This window comes from Lonchura striata, chromosome 8 (genome assembly GCF_046129695.1).
Source record: "Lonchura striata isolate bLonStr1 chromosome 8, bLonStr1.mat, whole genome shotgun sequence".
Lineage (NCBI taxonomy): Eukaryota > Metazoa > Chordata > Aves > Passeriformes > Estrildidae > Lonchura > Lonchura striata.
The window spans coordinates 31,944,735-31,962,670 of NC_134610.1; the positions used below are offsets into that span (position 1 = coordinate 31,944,735).

Genomic DNA, 17,936 nt, shown 5'->3' on the forward strand with positions numbered 1-17,936 from the left:
GCATCTCAGACCTGCCACAGAGCTGATACAGATAACTATCACTTATTCAATTAGTGGTCTCTGCTCTATTTATAGAGCACTATCTGCATTAGAAAGAGAATAACAATGCCCCACATCAGAATAGCCCAAGTCCCATGAACATTAAAGAACCTAACTCTCAGCTCCTGTAAAGAATGCACCTCAGTACAGATAAAGAAAAGGGAACATGGAAAACAAAACCAGATTGGTCTGGATCAGAGCCAGGACTATAATTCACTGAATTCTGTGCTCAAGCCTGCTGACCTTAATGATGAATATCTGAAGCTCCCAGCAGCTTCTCTTCAATTGCTCCTGCACACCAGAGCCCAGATTTCTAAACTGCCTCATGGAAAATGCAAAAAAAATCACTATGCATAGGGAAGAACCAAGGCAGGTTCTCCACTCCAGCAATCACCACCCTAACCAGAGAGGCCTGTCTCTCTCGCTCTCCAAATTTTTGATTTTCTCTTTTGATTTGGAAGAATGCCTGTATCTGTGAGATGAGTCAGAATAACTCCATGAACTGCATCCCTCTTGTAAGTATTCTCTGCCTTGTTTCAGAATTTACTTATTTCTCTTAGGAATGGCAAGTTTGCTGTTGTTTTTAGGGGAAAAGAAAGAGATGGACAAAAAGCCCTTCTCAGTCACGATGTGCCACTGCCTTCTCAGCACAGAGTGAGCACCCCAGACACTCTACACACACAGCTGTGCTGACTTCAGCATCTCTCCTCGGGCAGCACAGCAATCCCACCGGCAGGAGTCACTTAATCCGGGAGGGAATTGATCTGTAAAACGCTGTAATGAGCTTCGACAGAACAGGGCCATCGATAGGGGAACGCACGTCAGATGTGAACTGCAGCCCCGCTCTGTGCCCTCCCAGGCAGGCAGGATAAGCCTCCTGTGCTGGGGCAGCTCTGGGGCCACCATCCCTGCACAGAGGCAGCCTGGGGCAGGTCCTGCTCGCTGGCAGAAAGCAGAGCTGCCTGGCAGCCCCAATGCAGGAGCTGCAGCTGCAGCAGTAGTTGCACCAGTGGCCTCTTGCCCTGAGGGGTGGCTCTGCTGCCAGTCTCCTGCAGCCATTTACCCTGCCTACCCGTCAGCTGTGAGCCATCCGATGATAATTTAACAGCAAAAGACATTGCTATCCATTATGTATACATCTAGAGTCCCGTTCTCCTTCTAAAAAATGTCCAAAATGTTAATAAAGCAAAACTTGCCTATATGCTTTGCTGAAATGCCACAGAAAAAAACAAATTAGCTTAGCGGCTTCTTCAGAGCAATAAAGGTTTCAGAGCAGCAGTTAGCTTATCTTTTTCAAAGTCTGCCATTGGCTTTTTTCAGTTTTTATAAAAGAAAAAATTAATCAAGATCATTTAGAAATCCAGCCAACAAGTGAAATAAACCTTTAACTATATTTAAGCCTAATATAAACAAATGCTGACAGGCAACTCAAACGATAATTTTTAACATTCATAAATTGAGAGTGGACATGCAAGCTGTGGACTAGAAGACACTTTCTGGACTCTCATACCTCAGAACCTATGATGCCAAATAAGAAAATAAAAGAAAGAAGCAAGAGCTGGGCACGTGGGCCTGCAACAACAGCAAACCAACAGAACAGACATCAAAATGTTAGATACCAACAAAGACCTTGGCCAGGGCTGAAGGAGATAAGGTAACAGAGCTTCTTGAAAAGAAATCAATACCTGAAACCAAAGAAGATCATTCGATTACAAAAACCGTCCTTTTTTTTTTTTGCCACTCAATTTTTAATGAGCAAAATGTTCACTGCCCAAGTCAGAAATGCTGCCAATGCCTTTTAAGTGGTGTTTGCTGGTGATTAATGGTATATTCTACTAAAAGTATGATTAAGAAGCAAACTAATGAAAAATCATCAGTGATTGGAAATGAAAACAACAAGGATCGAGATGTTCATCAAACGCCCTTCTTCAAAATGCCACAGTTTTAATATTTGGATAATAATAAAAACCACAAACCCACAAATCTACACAAAAAAGACCTGAAGAGTAAATCAAGGCATTTTAAGAGCGCATAGAGAAAAATTTAAGACTCTGTTCATTTTCTATCAAATCTAGTTACTTGTCCTACATCTTAAAGATGTTGCAAGAAAATACTACAATTTAATGTCTTTGCTTGTATTTCCTAATTAACAAATATACTTCGGCAGCTTTGGAAATTGGCTTCAATTCAGGAAAATATTAACCATCTGCCTAAAACTAAGCACATTTTATACCTTCCTGAAGTCAACTGGAAACAGAAGCATGCCTATATGCTAAAAATGAAACATATGCTCCAGTGATATCCCGAAATGGAGCCTCGGTGTTAGAAGGTCTTAATTCATGCTTGAAATCATCTTGAAATTCTTAGGTGAAAGGCAGTATGGCAAGGAAAATACTGGGTTTAACCTCATTTGAGCGACTGAACTTCAGACTATACACATATTTTTTTAAACCAGATGACAGTACAGACACCTCATCATTCGCTCTGGTTCTGCAAAGGGGTACCCCCAAATATTTGACTGCAAAACTAAGGCCCGAAGCTGAAATATGGACATTATTTCGTGGTCTTGGATAAGCATCTGCAGAGGGGCTGCAAAAACTAACGAGCTCAGCAGCCCCATCACGCATTTGACAGGCTCAAGATGCTCGCACACGTATCAGCTGGTTTATTTTTAAAGCGACACAGAAATATACACAGAAATAAATACCCGTCTATGATACATGCATATATATTTCTATTCCACGGACGCTCCGCTACCTCCCCGTGGCCATTCCTGCCAGCCAACAGGAATCCCTGGAGCGCCGCTAGCCAAGGCCAGGCTCCGGCGGCCCGAGGTGCGGGTCAGTGCGCTCACAGCCGCCAACACGGACCGCGCTCCTTTTGGGGCCCGGCACCGCACCGGCTCCCGAAAGCATCCATCCCGCAGGAGATGAAGGGGATGCCGGGGAGGGGTCGGTAATGATGGGACGAAGGGGTCGGTACGGATGCGGGGGATGTTTCGGTACCTGATGAAGGGGAAGGGTTCGGTACCTGATGAAGAGGAGGGTTCGGTACCTAATGCAGAGGATGTTTCGGTACCTGATGCGGGGGATATTTCGGTACCTGATGCAGGAGATGTTCTGGTACCTGATGCGGGGGATATTTCGGTACCTGATGCAGGAGATGTTCTGGTACCTGATGCGGGGAAGGGTTCGGTACCTGATGAAGGGAAGAGTTCGGTACCTGATGCGGGGAAGGGTTCGGTACCTGATGAAGGGAAGGGTTCGGTACCTGATGCGGGGGATGTTTCGGTACCTGATGAAGGGAAGGGTTCGGTACCTGATGAAGGGAAGATTTCGGTACCTGATGCAGAGAATGTTTCGGTACCTGATGCCGGGGCGGGGGCGCCCCCGGGCAGCGCCGCTCGCTGCTGCTGCGGGCGGGTGGCGGCGGCGGCGGCGGGGGGCGGCCGCCCCATCATCAGCACCAGCAGCGCGGGCAGCAGCGCGGCCGCCAGCCCCGGGAGCAGCGCGGAGAGGCGCCCGCAGGTGCCCGGCATGGCGAGCAGCCCGGGGGCAGCGGAGGCATATTGCGGGAGGCCGGCGCAGCGCTCGGCAGCCGCGGCGGCTCTGCGGCGGCTCCGCTCGCCCGCCCGCCCACGGACGTGCCGGGGCGGGGCCGGGCCGGGGCGGAGCGGGGCCGCCCCTCCCGGGTGCCGGGGGTGCCGGGGCGGCGGGCCGCTTCGCCCCCCGCGCTTGTTGCCGGGGCTGGAGGAGCGTCACCGTCACAGGCCGCCCCGGGCAGCCCCAGCATCGGTGAAACAGAGAACCACAGGAGCCCCCGGGCTGGGAGAGGCCTCGGAGGCCGCCAGCAGCGCCGTGCCAAGCCGGGCGCGGACCGAGGGCCGCCTCCAGGCTTGCCTCACGCACCTGCAGGGGTGGTGACTCCGCCGCCCCGCCGGGCAGCCCGTTCCGATGTCTGATCAGCCTTTCTTGGGGAAGCTCTGCCTAATAGCCAGCCTAGAGCTCCCCTGGCACAGCTGAAGGCTGTGTCCTCTCGTCCTGTCACGGACTGCTTGGGAGCGGAGCCCATCTGGCTGCTCCTTCCTTTCAGGGCGCTGGAGAGAGCGGCAAGGTCTCCCCTGGGCCCTTTTCTCCAGCGGCTCCCTCAGCTGCTCCTCACTCATTTGTGCTCCAGACCCTTCTCCCAGCTCTGCTGCCCTTCTCTTGCCTTACAAACACGTGTACACGCATTCCAATTTTACTTATGTGCATCCTTAATTCTAAAAAATGCGTTCAGGAGAGCTAAAAATTTTTCTTCTATGTACTGCTGATCAGTGCAATGTTGAATATCAGGAACTGCTGACAGGAATAGACATGCACATGAGGCAGAGAGATGCCTGTGTGTGGGATCAAGGCTTTAGGGGATGTAATGTCATTTTAAAGGCTGTCACAGTGCCTGGAGCCTGATGAGGAGGGGCTGAGGGAGCTGGGTGCATCCACACAGCCCCGGGCAGGGTAGTGGAAAAACCACTGCAGTTGTTCACGTCAGATAAGGCTGGGAAAAAACCCAAAATCCGAGGAAAGGCGGCACATCCAGACACACCAAACTGCCCCAGAGCAGGCGTGCCTGAGGGCTGAGCCCACCCTGGGATCACCCCACGGGAATCTCACACCAGTGGGGATGAGCGTGCCCGTGCCATGATTTCAGAGAGACCAACATCCCATTAAGCACCCTCAGAACGGGCTAATGCTAAATCTTCAGTGAATGTTCAAATAGTAAATAGAAACTTACTTGGAAAGTTTGAAATAACCTGAATTGACAAAGATCAGTCAAATAAAAGGTTTATTTTATAAACCTATACATATTTACTGTAACACACTAGGCCAAATCCTGTAATTTTCAGATTGCAGAAAATTTCTTCATTGAAAGAGAAACAGGCAGGGTATAAATTTGCCCACACTGAAAGGAAGAACTGACAGGTTACTGTGCATATTTTCAACATATGTCTTATAAAATGTGAAGAAAATATACTTTTCCTTATGCCTCCATGTCATTCTATACAGTACAATGTAATTATTTCACTGCCATTAACAATGACTTGAAATAGATTTGGGATTGACATAGAAAATACAATTTGTTTTTGTTGCAGTTGCTGATATCCACTGGCACCATTTTGGACCAGTCACTGCTCACAGGGTAATGCTGCAGTGGGAAATGCACATCCTCCTCAGCAGGTACTCCTCAATACTATTCTTTATTGTCAATCTGTCAATCACTTTTTCCTTCATCAACACCAAAAACAAACTTTGCCATGAAAACCTGATTTTGTTTTATAGGACCAAAAAAACCAGGCAAATAATAATTTGATTGTATTTGATGTGAAACTCCTCCAGGAGCTCATAAAGAAAAAGAAAAAATCTCTTTTTAGTTTAGCAGACATGCTCAGTGCCTGTTTGCTTAATTAAGATCCTCTCACCCAGCTTCCTATTTCAACCTTTTATGTGGGCACTGCGAAGGTAAAGTGGCTGTTCCTCCACAGCCACTCTTAGAGCTCAATTAATTTTGGATTCTCTGCAACTGCGTGTGGTCCCAGGTGGAAGAAAGGGACCTACAGAAAACTTGCTGCTGCTGTGAGCTTCCTTTGTTCAGGAATTTGTCTGGTGACTGAGGGTGTGGCATTGAAAAAGGGCAGATCACAAATTCATTTCCAAACACTTACAGACATGAGCTTTTAACTATTTGCAGAAGAATAGTTGAACCAACTTGGCAGCTGGAACATTTTAAATTGATGCTGATGATATTAATAAGAACAATTATTCATTTATAAAGTTCTGGGGGAAAAATATCTGTTGAATGTGTGATAAAAGCTCTCAAAAGTACCTCCAAATGGGGAATAACGTGGAAATTAATTGCCTGTACTACATTTAGAAAAATTGCTAAGAAAAATTAGGGTACACAATACCATTCATTTCAGAAAAAATATAATCACAATCAGGATGTTCTTCTTAAACAAATTTTCTCTGAAGAAATGAAGGTTTGTAGTAATTTATTTCAACTACCTGAGTATTTTCTTGAGGAATTGTGTCCAGCAGTAACTCCTGCAGTCTTTAAAGGTTGCTACACTCTCTTCAAACTGTGAACAAATTGCAACCATTGCCATTAGCCACTGAACTTGCCAGGGCTTGAAATGTGTGCACAAATGACACAGAAATGTCAGTCTGTGTGGACTCTGCAAAACTCTCAAAATCAGTAGCACACAGGCCTGGTCTGCATGTAAAATCACAAACATTACTAATGGGGTGTATTACTGTCAGTATTCTTCTGCTTCTCACATTTGCAAGGTGTGTGTTGTGCTTTTGTGTCTTGTAAACTTTGTCCTGTGTGTTTGTCACGGGGGGGTAATAATGCAGCACCAGAGTTCAGAAGGTTTATCAGGAAGATGCAGTAGAACAGATTGATTGTGAAATATCTTGTGAGAAGATGGGCAGCTGACAGCACTAACCTTAATTCTTTATGTAGATCAGACATTATATTGAGGAGAAGTTCCTGTAAATATTTTTTCAAAGTATTTCCAATTGTTCACAATGTTCTTTAGAATGCCTGAACTGACAATTTAAAAATATCAATGTACAGATATGCAATAAAGAATTAATGTATTAGCAATTCATTTACAAACTAACTAATGATCAGAGCACACTGTCAAGTGTCATTCAGGTGTGCAAAAAGTTGAAGTACACCAGCACAGCTCCAGTGGAGTGGTGTAAATGCAAATTACCTCGAGGCATGGGCCACCACTTTACCTGAGGTGGCTACACTGTAAAATGGGAATTTGAAAAACCACTCTCTTGCCATGTTCCTGTAATGAGACAGCTGTTGTCACTAATTTCTCAATAATAATTTATTAATTTGGAACTGCTAGGCAGATGCAGTGATCCAGCTGTAGGTATCTATTTAACAGGAGCTAGGCCTGTGCTGGCTGCAGGGTGTATTGAACAAATGTTTAAAACCATGTTTGGGCTGCTGCTGTCCTGTTTCTTACATCAGATGCAGCTGCTGGGACATCGGTGGGAGTTATTAATTAAACCACAAATATCAGATCTTCACCTTTTCTGTCTCCTTTATTACTATTCTCTTTAGGTTAACAAATTCTCTACTAGCAAGCCAGGGAACTCACTAGTTTGGATTTTTTCTGAAGTGTTCACAAGCACTAACATTTGCTTCTCACTGTTTTTGCCTTTATTGTGACACAAAATATTGCTGTCACCCACTCACACAGGTGAGTATAACTGGTAATCAGAAAAACCGTGACACTGAGGTAGAATTAGACTAATAATACAACAAGAAAATAAACTCCAGCTCTCTGAAAATTTTCCTAACCTGAGGACAAGATGTCACCATTTTCTACAGCAACGTGGCACCTATAAAGCCTAAAATATTTATTTTTGGTATGTAGAAATTTCTGTTGGGAATCAGTTTTATGGTGATAGAATATAGTCTGTGAGTAGATAATTTTTCTTGCTTGTGATTACAAAATTTTTTGACTCAAGGTGCCACTTGAGGTGCGAACATAAAAGTTGTGTAAATGCTAGCACATAATTGTGGAGTACAAACATACACTATGAAATTTTTTTTTGTGAATTAAATGCATTAAAAAAGTACACCTAAGGAAAAAAAAAAAACAAACCCAAAAACAAACATACAACAGAATCTCTGTTAATTAAGAGGTATTTTATTCCAAAATTCTAAATATCAGAATCAAATCAATAATTACATTTTTCAGTTTACCCAATCATAGTATTTTGAAATTGTATATATACATAGAAAAATACAACCTAATAAAAACAATCAAATTTGCATTAGGATGAAAAGAGTGAGTTAAAAAGCAAACCATAGCTTTAATAGCTATATATTCCATATCAGTACAAAATTACTGTGCCACAATACCCACTTCTTTGCACAATTTATAATTTAATACAAAATAAGGTGACTTCAATTGTATATTGCGCTCCTTAAATGTACCGAAGACCTTTGAAACAAGTTCATAGTAACTGAAAATAGTCCCATTTGTGCTGCAAGTATTTACTGCATGACAAAGAAACATAAAATGCAGCACTCTTGTTAGGATGTTAATTTTCTGCTTGTGCAAATAATGCTCTAACGATTTAATGCACGAGCAAACACAAAAAAAGCAAAAAAAATCCATTACGAAGAAATAAAATGTTACATTTTCAGCATATTTCTATCATAGCAAATACAGGTTTCCTTCATGGACTATAAAAGCAAAACCTGTACAAGGATTTTTTAAGATGCAAATGCTACATGAAATCTTCCATTACTTTGCAAAAGCCAAGGGTCAAGTTATTCACCTTTAATGCAGCATATCTGGAGAAAGTCATTGCATGAAAGGTTAGATTTCCTGTGTTATGTTAAAATTCTACACATTGGGAAAAAATAGATCTAAATACCACAATCACATGAAACAGCAGTAGTACTACAGACTCAACCCCATTATTCTATAGTCTCTAGTCAAATTTTCCACAGTGGGCTTAAAGAAGGTGGTACGAGTTGTGAAGGACTCACGAGTTAGTAGTGGATACACTTCAGAATATACATCAAGCTTCACCCAATGTGGGTGATCAAACACTTCCAATATTACTAATTCATCACCTCCAGTGAGCACGCTGGCTCTGCAATGTCCTCACAAAAAAGGAAACACCACGGCCCTTCTCAGGCCAGCCCAAGTGGGCAGAGGACCTGGCAGTGACAGTCAGACCGTGTCTCACACACTGCAGGTGGGGGTTTGAGGCTAAAGACTCGGTCCCAAGGAGTTCAGATCCCACAGGAGCTCAGCATGACCCCAGCTGTGGCACCTGGCTGTGACAACAGAGCACTAACAGCTCTGCACGCCTCAGGAGCAAACCAAAATCATCTCATCTGGGCCCTGCCATTACCTTTTTTATTTTTTTGCTTTAATAAAATCCATTTTTTCCCCGACTCATTAACAGCCAGCAGCATTGGACACAAAGAAGCAGATTCAAAGGGTCATGTTAGTCTGGACCAAAGGAAAAAATGTGATTTTCACCAGTGTAATGCTGCTCTGAGACTGTTTGGGAGGGTCTAGGAAAAAATAATGCAGGGCTCTGCCGGGGTAACCAACAACAAACCCAAATGCTGCAAAAATCTAAGTGCAGCATGGTCTCTTCAAATCACCAAAAGCACGCTGATTATAGCTGAAATATTTTAAAAATACACTTTAAGACTATTTAAGCGTGGACTCAAGTTTAAAAACAACTAAATATTTAATACCTTTGCTTCGAATAAATGTTTTATAAAGAAAGAGCACACGTAGTAAACTTTAGAAAGTTTCCAAAAGCATTATGTGAATTGGAGATCAACGTGAAAATCAAGATTTAAAATAGAATAAACCCTGAAAACTTGGCAAACAATGTCAGCAAACTTACTCAAAGATTTCAAATTACGTTGATAAATATAGACCATATTTGACTTTACAGTCATACTTAAACAAAAGCTATTTCCACAATTTCATAGTTTCTTGAAAGAAATGTAAACCTATAAATTAGGTTCCTTGCTTTACATTTTCTAGATATTGTCAAATATAGTAATAGATAATATGCATTCTGTAATATAAATCACTTTTCAATATTGATCATGAGATGCTGCATTAATTGCAAACTGGAGTACTTACATAATTTCATATTTTATTATAAAAGATATAGCTCTTTTAAAATGTTTTTATTGTCTAAATAATTACATACCTGTTGATTTTATAGTCATAAAAAATCTGCCCCCGAAACATAGCTCTCAAAAGAATTTCTGGTACTGTACTTGTATTTTTTAAATGCTTCCAGTACGAACCTTATGCATATAAATTTTGATTCAAAGGCATTAATTTACTTCCAAAATACCTTTTCTAAAGTTTCTTTAAAAGCTTTAACATCATTCTACAGTACTGGCTGTAAGAATACATCAATGCCTGTAAGTCAGTATGAAATATATATTGACACAAGTACAAACAAAATATGGACTCTTATTGCTAAATCTAGAACACACTATCAAAAGTTTCCTGCACCTCCATTCAGGAAAAATTTCCAGTTTGGAATCTCCCTGAAACACAAATGCTACTTTAAATTGAATTTGAGGTGTTACATCTATGCTCACTAAGTAACCTGCATACTCCATTTACATATGCTACTGTGGTCTTTTTAACCTTACTGGAAATTAATGGACATGGAAGAAGCAACTATTTGTTTTTATTCTCCAGCAGAAAAGGCAAGAAATAAAAATCACTTAAATAAGTCTTACTTTATGTAACTTCAAAAATGGAAGATACTTTCTATAGCTACAGTAGTTGTACCAATAAAATGTACCTTCTTATCCTGAAAATCAGCAAAATGAGAGTTTCCAGTAAAATTAGGATGCAGTTAGCCCTGACATTAGCAATGCTGTGGTATCCCATCCATGTGATCAGGAGGGATCTTGACCATGCTTTTTTTTAAATACTCTTTTCCATCTCCTAATAAAGCCTACACATGCAAGTAGTCTGATAAATTTCAAGTCACCATGGAGTGTACATGTAATGAAAGCACACATGTAGGAATTAGAGCTATAATCTGTCTGAGAGTCTCTTAAACCTCTTACCCTCCTAAGATTAAGACTGAGTAAAACAATCTCCTTGCACACGGATAATCAGCTGACAAAGCGTGAGAACCACAAGCCCATGTAAGTAACGGAAAATGCTGCTCTACCAAAGTCACATTTTGAGGCCAGGATCAAAGCCTGACTCCTGATTCTCTACTACATTACTAGTCAAAATACTAAAAATAAAGACAAAAATAAAACATTGGCCACACTGAAGACCTTGGAAGTTCAGTGAAAGCGGAATTATGCCCTATACCCTTTCATGTAAACTAATTTTATCTAAACTGTCTAAACCCAACCCATGTAAAAGGATAAATATGCAAGCCTATATCTGGTGAACATACTGGTTCCCCCAGACTCGGTGCTCGCTCCCTTAAGGACTCAGATGCCATCATGGATCAGCAAGTAAGAATGGACTTAACAACCAAAGCCATTGGTGGATTTTAAATCTCTGAAAGGATGCAGAAATAAGAGTTGAAACAAACTGCTAATTTCAGAAAATTCTAGGTTTAGTGGGCACTGCTGCATTTATGGGGGAGATGCAGCTGTGAACAAAAACCCCAAGGTACAAACCCAAACCAGAGGTTTTGCCCTTTTAAGAGTTTGTCTACATAGAAATCGCACTGGTGTAAGTACAGTAGAAGTCTTTGTGTACCTGGGAATTTATAGTGTAATTTATTATCTTTTTGGAAAAGAGAATAAACACATCTCATAGAAGACACATTAGCAATGGTTTAGGTATGTCCATTCTAGAATCTGTGCAACCTGTGGTTGCAAGATGAACAACCTTCTGCTCTGCAATTCCTTGTCTACTGGAATGCATGGACAATGCTCTTGTCTCAATCAGTGTAAGATGCTTCCTTTTACTACACCAATGGTGAGGGAAATAAGCTAAGAGTGATGTAAATCCATGGCTTCAAACCACTGACCTTTTGGTATGTTCAGAAAACAGCAATGAATCAAAATATTTAGTGTCTTTTCTGGTAATGAAATGCATTGAACATAATGAAATGTCTTGTGCAATGAAATGTCTTGTGCAATGAAACATGCAGGGACTGAAACAATGAATGAATCAAATGAAACAAGCCAGTGAAACAATGAATGAGTGAAATGCAACAAGCCAAATCAACCTTTGCTCTTCAAACCCTTGTGCACTGCCAGCTCTTCCCTGCTCCATTTGACTCACTGTTCTCTGAGGGCAGGAGGTGATGCAGGTGTGAGTGTGGCTAAAGTGCAGGTGTAATCCAGATCCATGGATGTGGCTGGCAGAGAGCCTGGTCTAAACAGCCCCAGTGTCACTCCACCCTGCACCTGGGCATGGTCAAGCAGGGAAAGTGAGGATTCACAGCTTCCCCAGAGTGCACCAGGTAGCCTGTCACACAGTATCCCTCCAGTGTTCTGCTGGAAACCAAAATACAATCCAAGTAATTGACAACCTTCACTTCAAACCCTGCACAACTGTGGACATCAAGGTTTTTCTCAGACATGTCTGTTGGCAGCCACAGCCCAGCATCTTGTCCCTGGCAGTGCATGAATGCATCCATGGTGCTAAGAACTCTGTGGAACATCTGGATCCTGCGCTGTGGAAATACACAGCAGAGTCCTGGGATCTTGCCCTGAATCTTTTCCCCAAGTCCCACAGAAAGTACATTGGCCCCAGATTTCTATCCCTCACTTGGTGCCTGTAGGCTCAATGCCTACAGTAAGAGACCCAGGACCTGGAGAACAGTATTTGTAAGGTCTAGAGGGAAACCACAAGACAGATGACTGAGGTGTGCAGAACAGGTATCAGCTGTGAGTGATTCCACTGAATATTTCCTATTTCTTGAGCAGGAGGAAAAAAATCATCAGAGCTAATGGGTAAAGAACATTCTTCAGTACTGTAAAACAAGATACATTCTTTTTTTTTTTTTGTGCAACCGACTTTCAAGAGCTAGGCAATGAAATGTAGTGTACTCCAACAAAAACCAGCTAAAACCAAACACGGAATCCAGCAAGTACCTCTGGAGGCTGTTGGCTCCAAGAGCAAATGCAGAATCTGTGTAGCAATTCATGGAGAGTCAGTACATGAAGCAGAAAGGATGCTGTGCCCTGTATCCCAGCAAGCAGAATCCCAGCACTTCTCTCCCTGGAGTTTGTCCCACGGGATCAGTGCAGATGTGTTAGTGGCAGGCAGGAGCGGCGTGAATGCAGGGAGGCAGAGTTTCAGTCTTTTGCCCTGGTTTGGCACGTGCTGATGCCTTCTGAGACCAGCAGCTCTGATTGTTTGAAGGGGGAAGCCAGTATTTGCAACCAAGATGTAGGCAAGTGTACACTTCAGAATGTCTTACAGATAAAACTCTGCTCAGGCTTCTGATGTTCCCTCCCCATTCTCGTGTGGTTGCAGTTGTTCTCTTTCTTGTTCTTCCTGAGGTGGCCTCACACGTTTGAAAAAGCCCATCTGTGATTCAGGAAACAATTAAGGAATTGCACTGTGATTTGCAAAACATACACACATCCTTTCTCTTTCCTTCATGATCAAATCTTAACTGATTAAACTGTACTGTAGAATGATGTTTTCACTCCTACTCTCTTCCCTCATTTTTGACTTCCAAAGACAGTAAATATTTTTAATATATTAAAAAATTAAACTGAGTTCAGCATCATCACAAACATACTCTTTTATTCAGCTTTTTCCTGACAAAGCTGAAAAGCTTTTAGTTATTCTAAAAACTTAACAGATTCAGATGATTAGGGGAGCAAGGCATTTCTGCAAAGTGCTAGTACAATATGAAATAATACATCACTAGTAAGGAAAAGCAAATGATGCAAAAACCCCCAGACACAGTACTTACCCTGTACATGACAAAAACTAGAACAGCCAGGAGCAGTAACCCTGCTAGGACGGCCAAAATTATAACCCACACTGGCACAGGCATGGGCTGTGGTTGAATCCCCCATGTAATATTTGTAGCAACCTGATAGAAAAACACAATAAATCACACTTTCCACCACAGTGACATGCTGAGTTCATCCATGCAGTTTAAATCTTGCATACATTTATCCTATCATGATTATAATCTTAATCCAGTATAAATTACTTTTTTTCTCCAGAATGAATCAAAAGCCATAAATTCTTGGTGACATAAAGACTTCACTAATCCAAATTTAATAGGATTTTAAGGTTAAATTATAGTAGGGGGTTGGGGATTGTTTTGCCTGGGTTTGCTTTTTTGCAATCAGTGGTAACTTGGCAACATGTTTTCTGTAATTCTTGATGATTTTCAGTAAAACTGTAGGAATATGGAAATATTTTGGAATTAGAGAAAAATAATTAAGGGCTTTCCATTTTTTTTTTTTTTTCTTAAAAGGCACCATACTTTGAAACAAAAAATCAAGTCCACAAGGCTTGGGAGAAAAAAAACCAAACAGTTAATAACGGCGTTAGAAACTATGTTCAAAAATAAGTTAATCATAATCCTTTTCTACCTTTTCCTTAAGATCTCTTAATGCTATAATGCATACCAAAAACTTTCAATTTGCCAGCCCAAACAAGTAGCCTATATCTTCCTTTCTGTTTGCACCCTGTCTCCTTTCCCTTTGAAACCCCCTGAGGCACAGAAGGTCTTTTTGTTCCACCATCACATATAATGTTCATATATAGTGCTTCATATAATATAATGAAAATTCATTATTTAAGCTGTTAGTGCTACTACAGGTGGAAACAAATTTCAATTAAAATATTTCTCTAAAAACAATAGCATTAACAGGAACATGAGGACTGTTCACCATCATTTTTTCATTTACAATGAAGTCTTTCAAGCCACAAATATTGTAAAATTCAGTCTTTTTTACCCTCAGATGTATGTGCACAACTGAAACAAATACATGAAACAGCTGATAAAATTAAAATTATATCAAGCCATAAAAATGTTACTCAACAATAACTGTCTTTGCACTAAGTTTGAAGTGATTGCATATGGTAACTCAAGCTGGATGTAAATGACTTACAACTGTAGAATTGTGAATATCTTCAAAGGAAAGGTTCTTATAAGGGAACTCTATCACACTGAAAGAAGCAGATGATTTGAGAGAGTAGGAATGATTCTGATTTTCTTTCTGCGTAAGAAAAACAAAATTAGTATTGCATGTGGGTACAAAAATCACTTTAAATGCTTCAGAAAAAATGACAAAATATTCCCAGTCACTCACATTCATGAAAGTTTGGGTCCAAAGGCGTGATTTTAAATACAATATTGCACTCTTTCCCCTTTCCAGGTGGCCAACTTGACAGACAATCTTTAAACAGTCAGCAGTTCCACAGCCCTATGTATAAAAATAGGAAGGATGTTCCAAGTATGAAAATATTTGAAAAGTCCTAAATGGCATTACTTTACCCATATACCTACACCAGCAAAACACCGTAAACCATTAAAATACATTAAATAACCTCCAGTATTGGATAATTATAGATTGCAGTTTCAAAGGAAGAGATACGGTAATATGTTAATTTCCTATTAGAGATTTTTTGCCAATCATGTTTAGGGAGGAAAACCCTTCCTTACAGCTGTTTCTAAGGACTGAAAGCAGCACAGGATTGTAGGTGTGCTGTCAGCACCTCAGTGCTGAGAGCTCACCAGAGTGTGCACGTCCCCCTCCACGGCAGCCAAGTCCCTCCGGCTGATGCGGTGGTCACGGTGGTCTTCCCTGCCAAGTGTCTCATTCCTGTCATCATCCTTGGAAGCAGAAATCTAGGATACACCAAGAGAAGCCAAACCATGACTTAGTTAATTGAAGACTTCAAGCTTAAGGCCAAGAAAATACCTAACTGGAAGTTTCTCTCTTTTTATCCTAGCTATTCTTCAGACCCCGGCTGAAAAAATCACTGCAAATCGCAAAGCAGAAGAACAGGAACTCTGTATTTATATATTCACTGAAGTTTCTTTTTGGTTATCAAAGATACACAAGTATTCTTTGTTGTTCTATACACTGAATATCTTCCCTCAGTCCTTTTTTTGCTCTTGAACTAACATACTGACATTTTCTTGAAATAACATACGGACTTTTATTGCTTGTTCTAAACTATCCTAGAAATCAACTCTTTACACTCAATTGAACTTGCTGGGTTTTATCTGACATTTCTTTGCCTAGTCCAGCCCAGGAAAAAGGAATTTCTTCTGCTCTGTAAATCCCATGTTTTGCTGGCAGTGACAGCTAACCCCTATTGTCCTTTGTGGCCTTTGGATGAATAGATAAATTCATCCTGAATTTATCCAATTGGATAAACAGATAAATGTAATATAAAAAATAATACCATTTTCTTCCAAGAAACAAAACCCAGAAAATTTACATAAACAGTCCAGAAGCATCTGGTTTGTTTTATGTTTTAGTTCATGACCACATTCATTGTAATTCTATTGCTTTGGACTGAGAACTCATATCGAGCAGCATTGAAATTAAAAAATAAAAGAAAGAAACCCCCATAATAAAAAGAAACAAGACAAATTGATCTTTGAGTTGACAATTTTGAGCTGCTGTTTACCTTTTATTTCACCTGCTATATACATTGACATGCACTGTGAAAAAGTGTAGACTTATTTGTCAGCCACAAATGAAAAACTATCTCAGTTTGTCATATTCTCAGGGATGGGCTGTTTTGAGTACTTACAAAACAACCAAACATACTTCATTCCACTCAAAGGGAAGGTCCTGCTTACCTTAATTTTCAGTGGGTTGATTTCCATGTCAGAAGTGCAGTTCATGGGACCATCAATTTCATACTGCACAATGTACAAGAGCGTGTTGTTCTTATATTTGTAAGGCCACTGCAGAGTCATCATCACCTTGCTGAATGCACTTGGACCGTTGTTCCTCAGCTGATTATGAAAATAAAATTTACAGATGTAAAAAAACAATGCTACTTTCTCTGTTAATGTGCATATAATTGTTACTTTCTATTTGAGCTACAAATGTGATACTGCCACTACCACCACCCCAACCACTTATGGCAACAGCATCAAAACATTACCTAAAAGTGGTAAAACTTTTACCTATTAATATTCACACAGCTCTCTCGGTAAGTTTTGCTTAATTAAACAATCTAGATTAAATCTGTGATAATTCTTTAAAGGAAATTTAAATTATTTATTTTTAAATATTTATTTATAAATACTTATTGTTAAATACTTATTTTTTCCACAGCAAAAGACTTCAGAGTAGTGATTCAGAACAGTTAGGGTACCATAATTTACAGCCATGAGCCATTTCCTGAGCTCATATTACTTCAAATGTTCTGATTTCAAAAGGCAATAAAATAAAATATGTGTAGTTATGTAGGTAATCAAGCCCTGTTACATTATTTTCAGGCATTCCAGCTCTTCTTGGATATGCCAGTTATTGGCCCAGCATTAAAAAAAATAAAATCCCTCCTTACATGCATGACAAAAAAAAAAAAATCCAGAGAAAAGCTACACCAAAAGGTATTTTTTTCATTTATCACAGAACCAGGTCACAGGAATCAGCAGTAATTCCACACCTCATAGATGTGCTGAACTAGAGGCCCAATATCATCTTCTGTTTCAGGATGCTCCTTTGGCTGCCAGTTTGCAATAGGAAGGAATATGTGATCAGGGGACGACACACTAAACAGCAGAGCAAAAGAGTTGTTATTAGCAAGATGAAAAAATAAATGAATGCTCTCTAGAATATCTAAGGAAAAAAATCAACACACTTAAAATGCAATCTCCACTTCTTCATCCTCTCTGTAAAACCTGAAAGAACAGAAGTGGTTTGAGTATTAAATGTTCAGTTCTGTTCTCTAAGTTAAAAAAAGATAACAGACACACATCATCCAAACAAAACCAGTGTGAAATATTGTGATAATGAGAAATATTGGTAGAGCCTTAGCAGTACAGTCCTAAGACTAATTCAGCCCTGAAAACAGTGAAGATACCAATCATGCTTTTCCAGTGTGCCATCCCCCACCTCTCAAATACTGAACAAATTTGTCACAATAATGAATGTTGTAGAAAATTTAAAAAATTATGACTCAGGAATCCAAGTTAACTGGTTAAGCAAGAGGACTTTTAGGTGGGAAGTAAAGGTGATGAAGTAACCAAGTCATTATAATATTAATACTGAAGAAGGTGAGGACATTACAAACTTAAATTTCATAGAATCTTCAACTTTGGTTTCAGGGGTTTTCAGATTAAACTCCAGTCAGTTTGTGGAGGAGAAAAGTGACCTGCAGAAAGGTGAAACTGCAAACAATAGGGGTG

General features: G+C 40.6%; 2 protein-coding genes and 1 long non-coding RNA gene across 4 annotated transcripts in view; 1 reads left to right on the plus strand and 2 right to left on the minus strand.

The window, feature by feature from the left end:
• FAM171B (family with sequence similarity 171 member B) overlaps positions 1–3,645 on the minus strand; it is a 38,026-nt gene extending 34,381 nt beyond the window's left edge. Inside the window, exon 1 of one of the 2 annotated variants that reach the window (XM_021540945.3) lies at positions 3,358–3,645. In XM_021540945.3, coding sequence (XP_021396620.2) covers positions 3,358–3,577 — 220 coding nt within the window. In that variant the 5' untranslated portion in view covers positions 3,578–3,645. The remainder of the gene's footprint in view (positions 1–3,357) is intronic. The other variant, XM_021540946.3, reaches the window with a different exon arrangement.
• On the plus strand, positions 2,873–16,383 carry LOC144246707 (uncharacterized). Its single transcript, XR_013340384.1, has 3 exons — positions 2,873–2,990; positions 5,171–5,255; positions 15,515–16,383. It is a non-coding gene; the product is annotated as an uncharacterized LOC144246707 (long non-coding RNA).
• The window catches only part of ITGAV (integrin subunit alpha V), a 46,438-nt gene continuing 36,230 nt past the window's right edge, over positions 7,729–17,936 (minus strand). Inside the window, exons 24-30 of the mRNA XM_031505363.2 lie at positions 17,195–17,300; positions 16,377–16,535; positions 15,297–15,410; positions 14,872–14,985; positions 14,671–14,778; positions 13,515–13,637; positions 7,729–13,120 (exon numbers count right to left, since the gene is read on the minus strand). Of these exons, the coding sequence (XP_031361223.2) occupies positions 13,025–13,120; positions 13,515–13,637; positions 14,671–14,778; positions 14,872–14,985; positions 15,297–15,410; positions 16,377–16,535; positions 17,195–17,300 (820 nt within the window). The 3' untranslated portion in view covers positions 7,729–13,024. The remainder of the gene's footprint in view (positions 13,121–13,514; positions 13,638–14,670; positions 14,779–14,871; positions 14,986–15,296; positions 15,411–16,376; positions 16,536–17,194; positions 17,301–17,936) is intronic.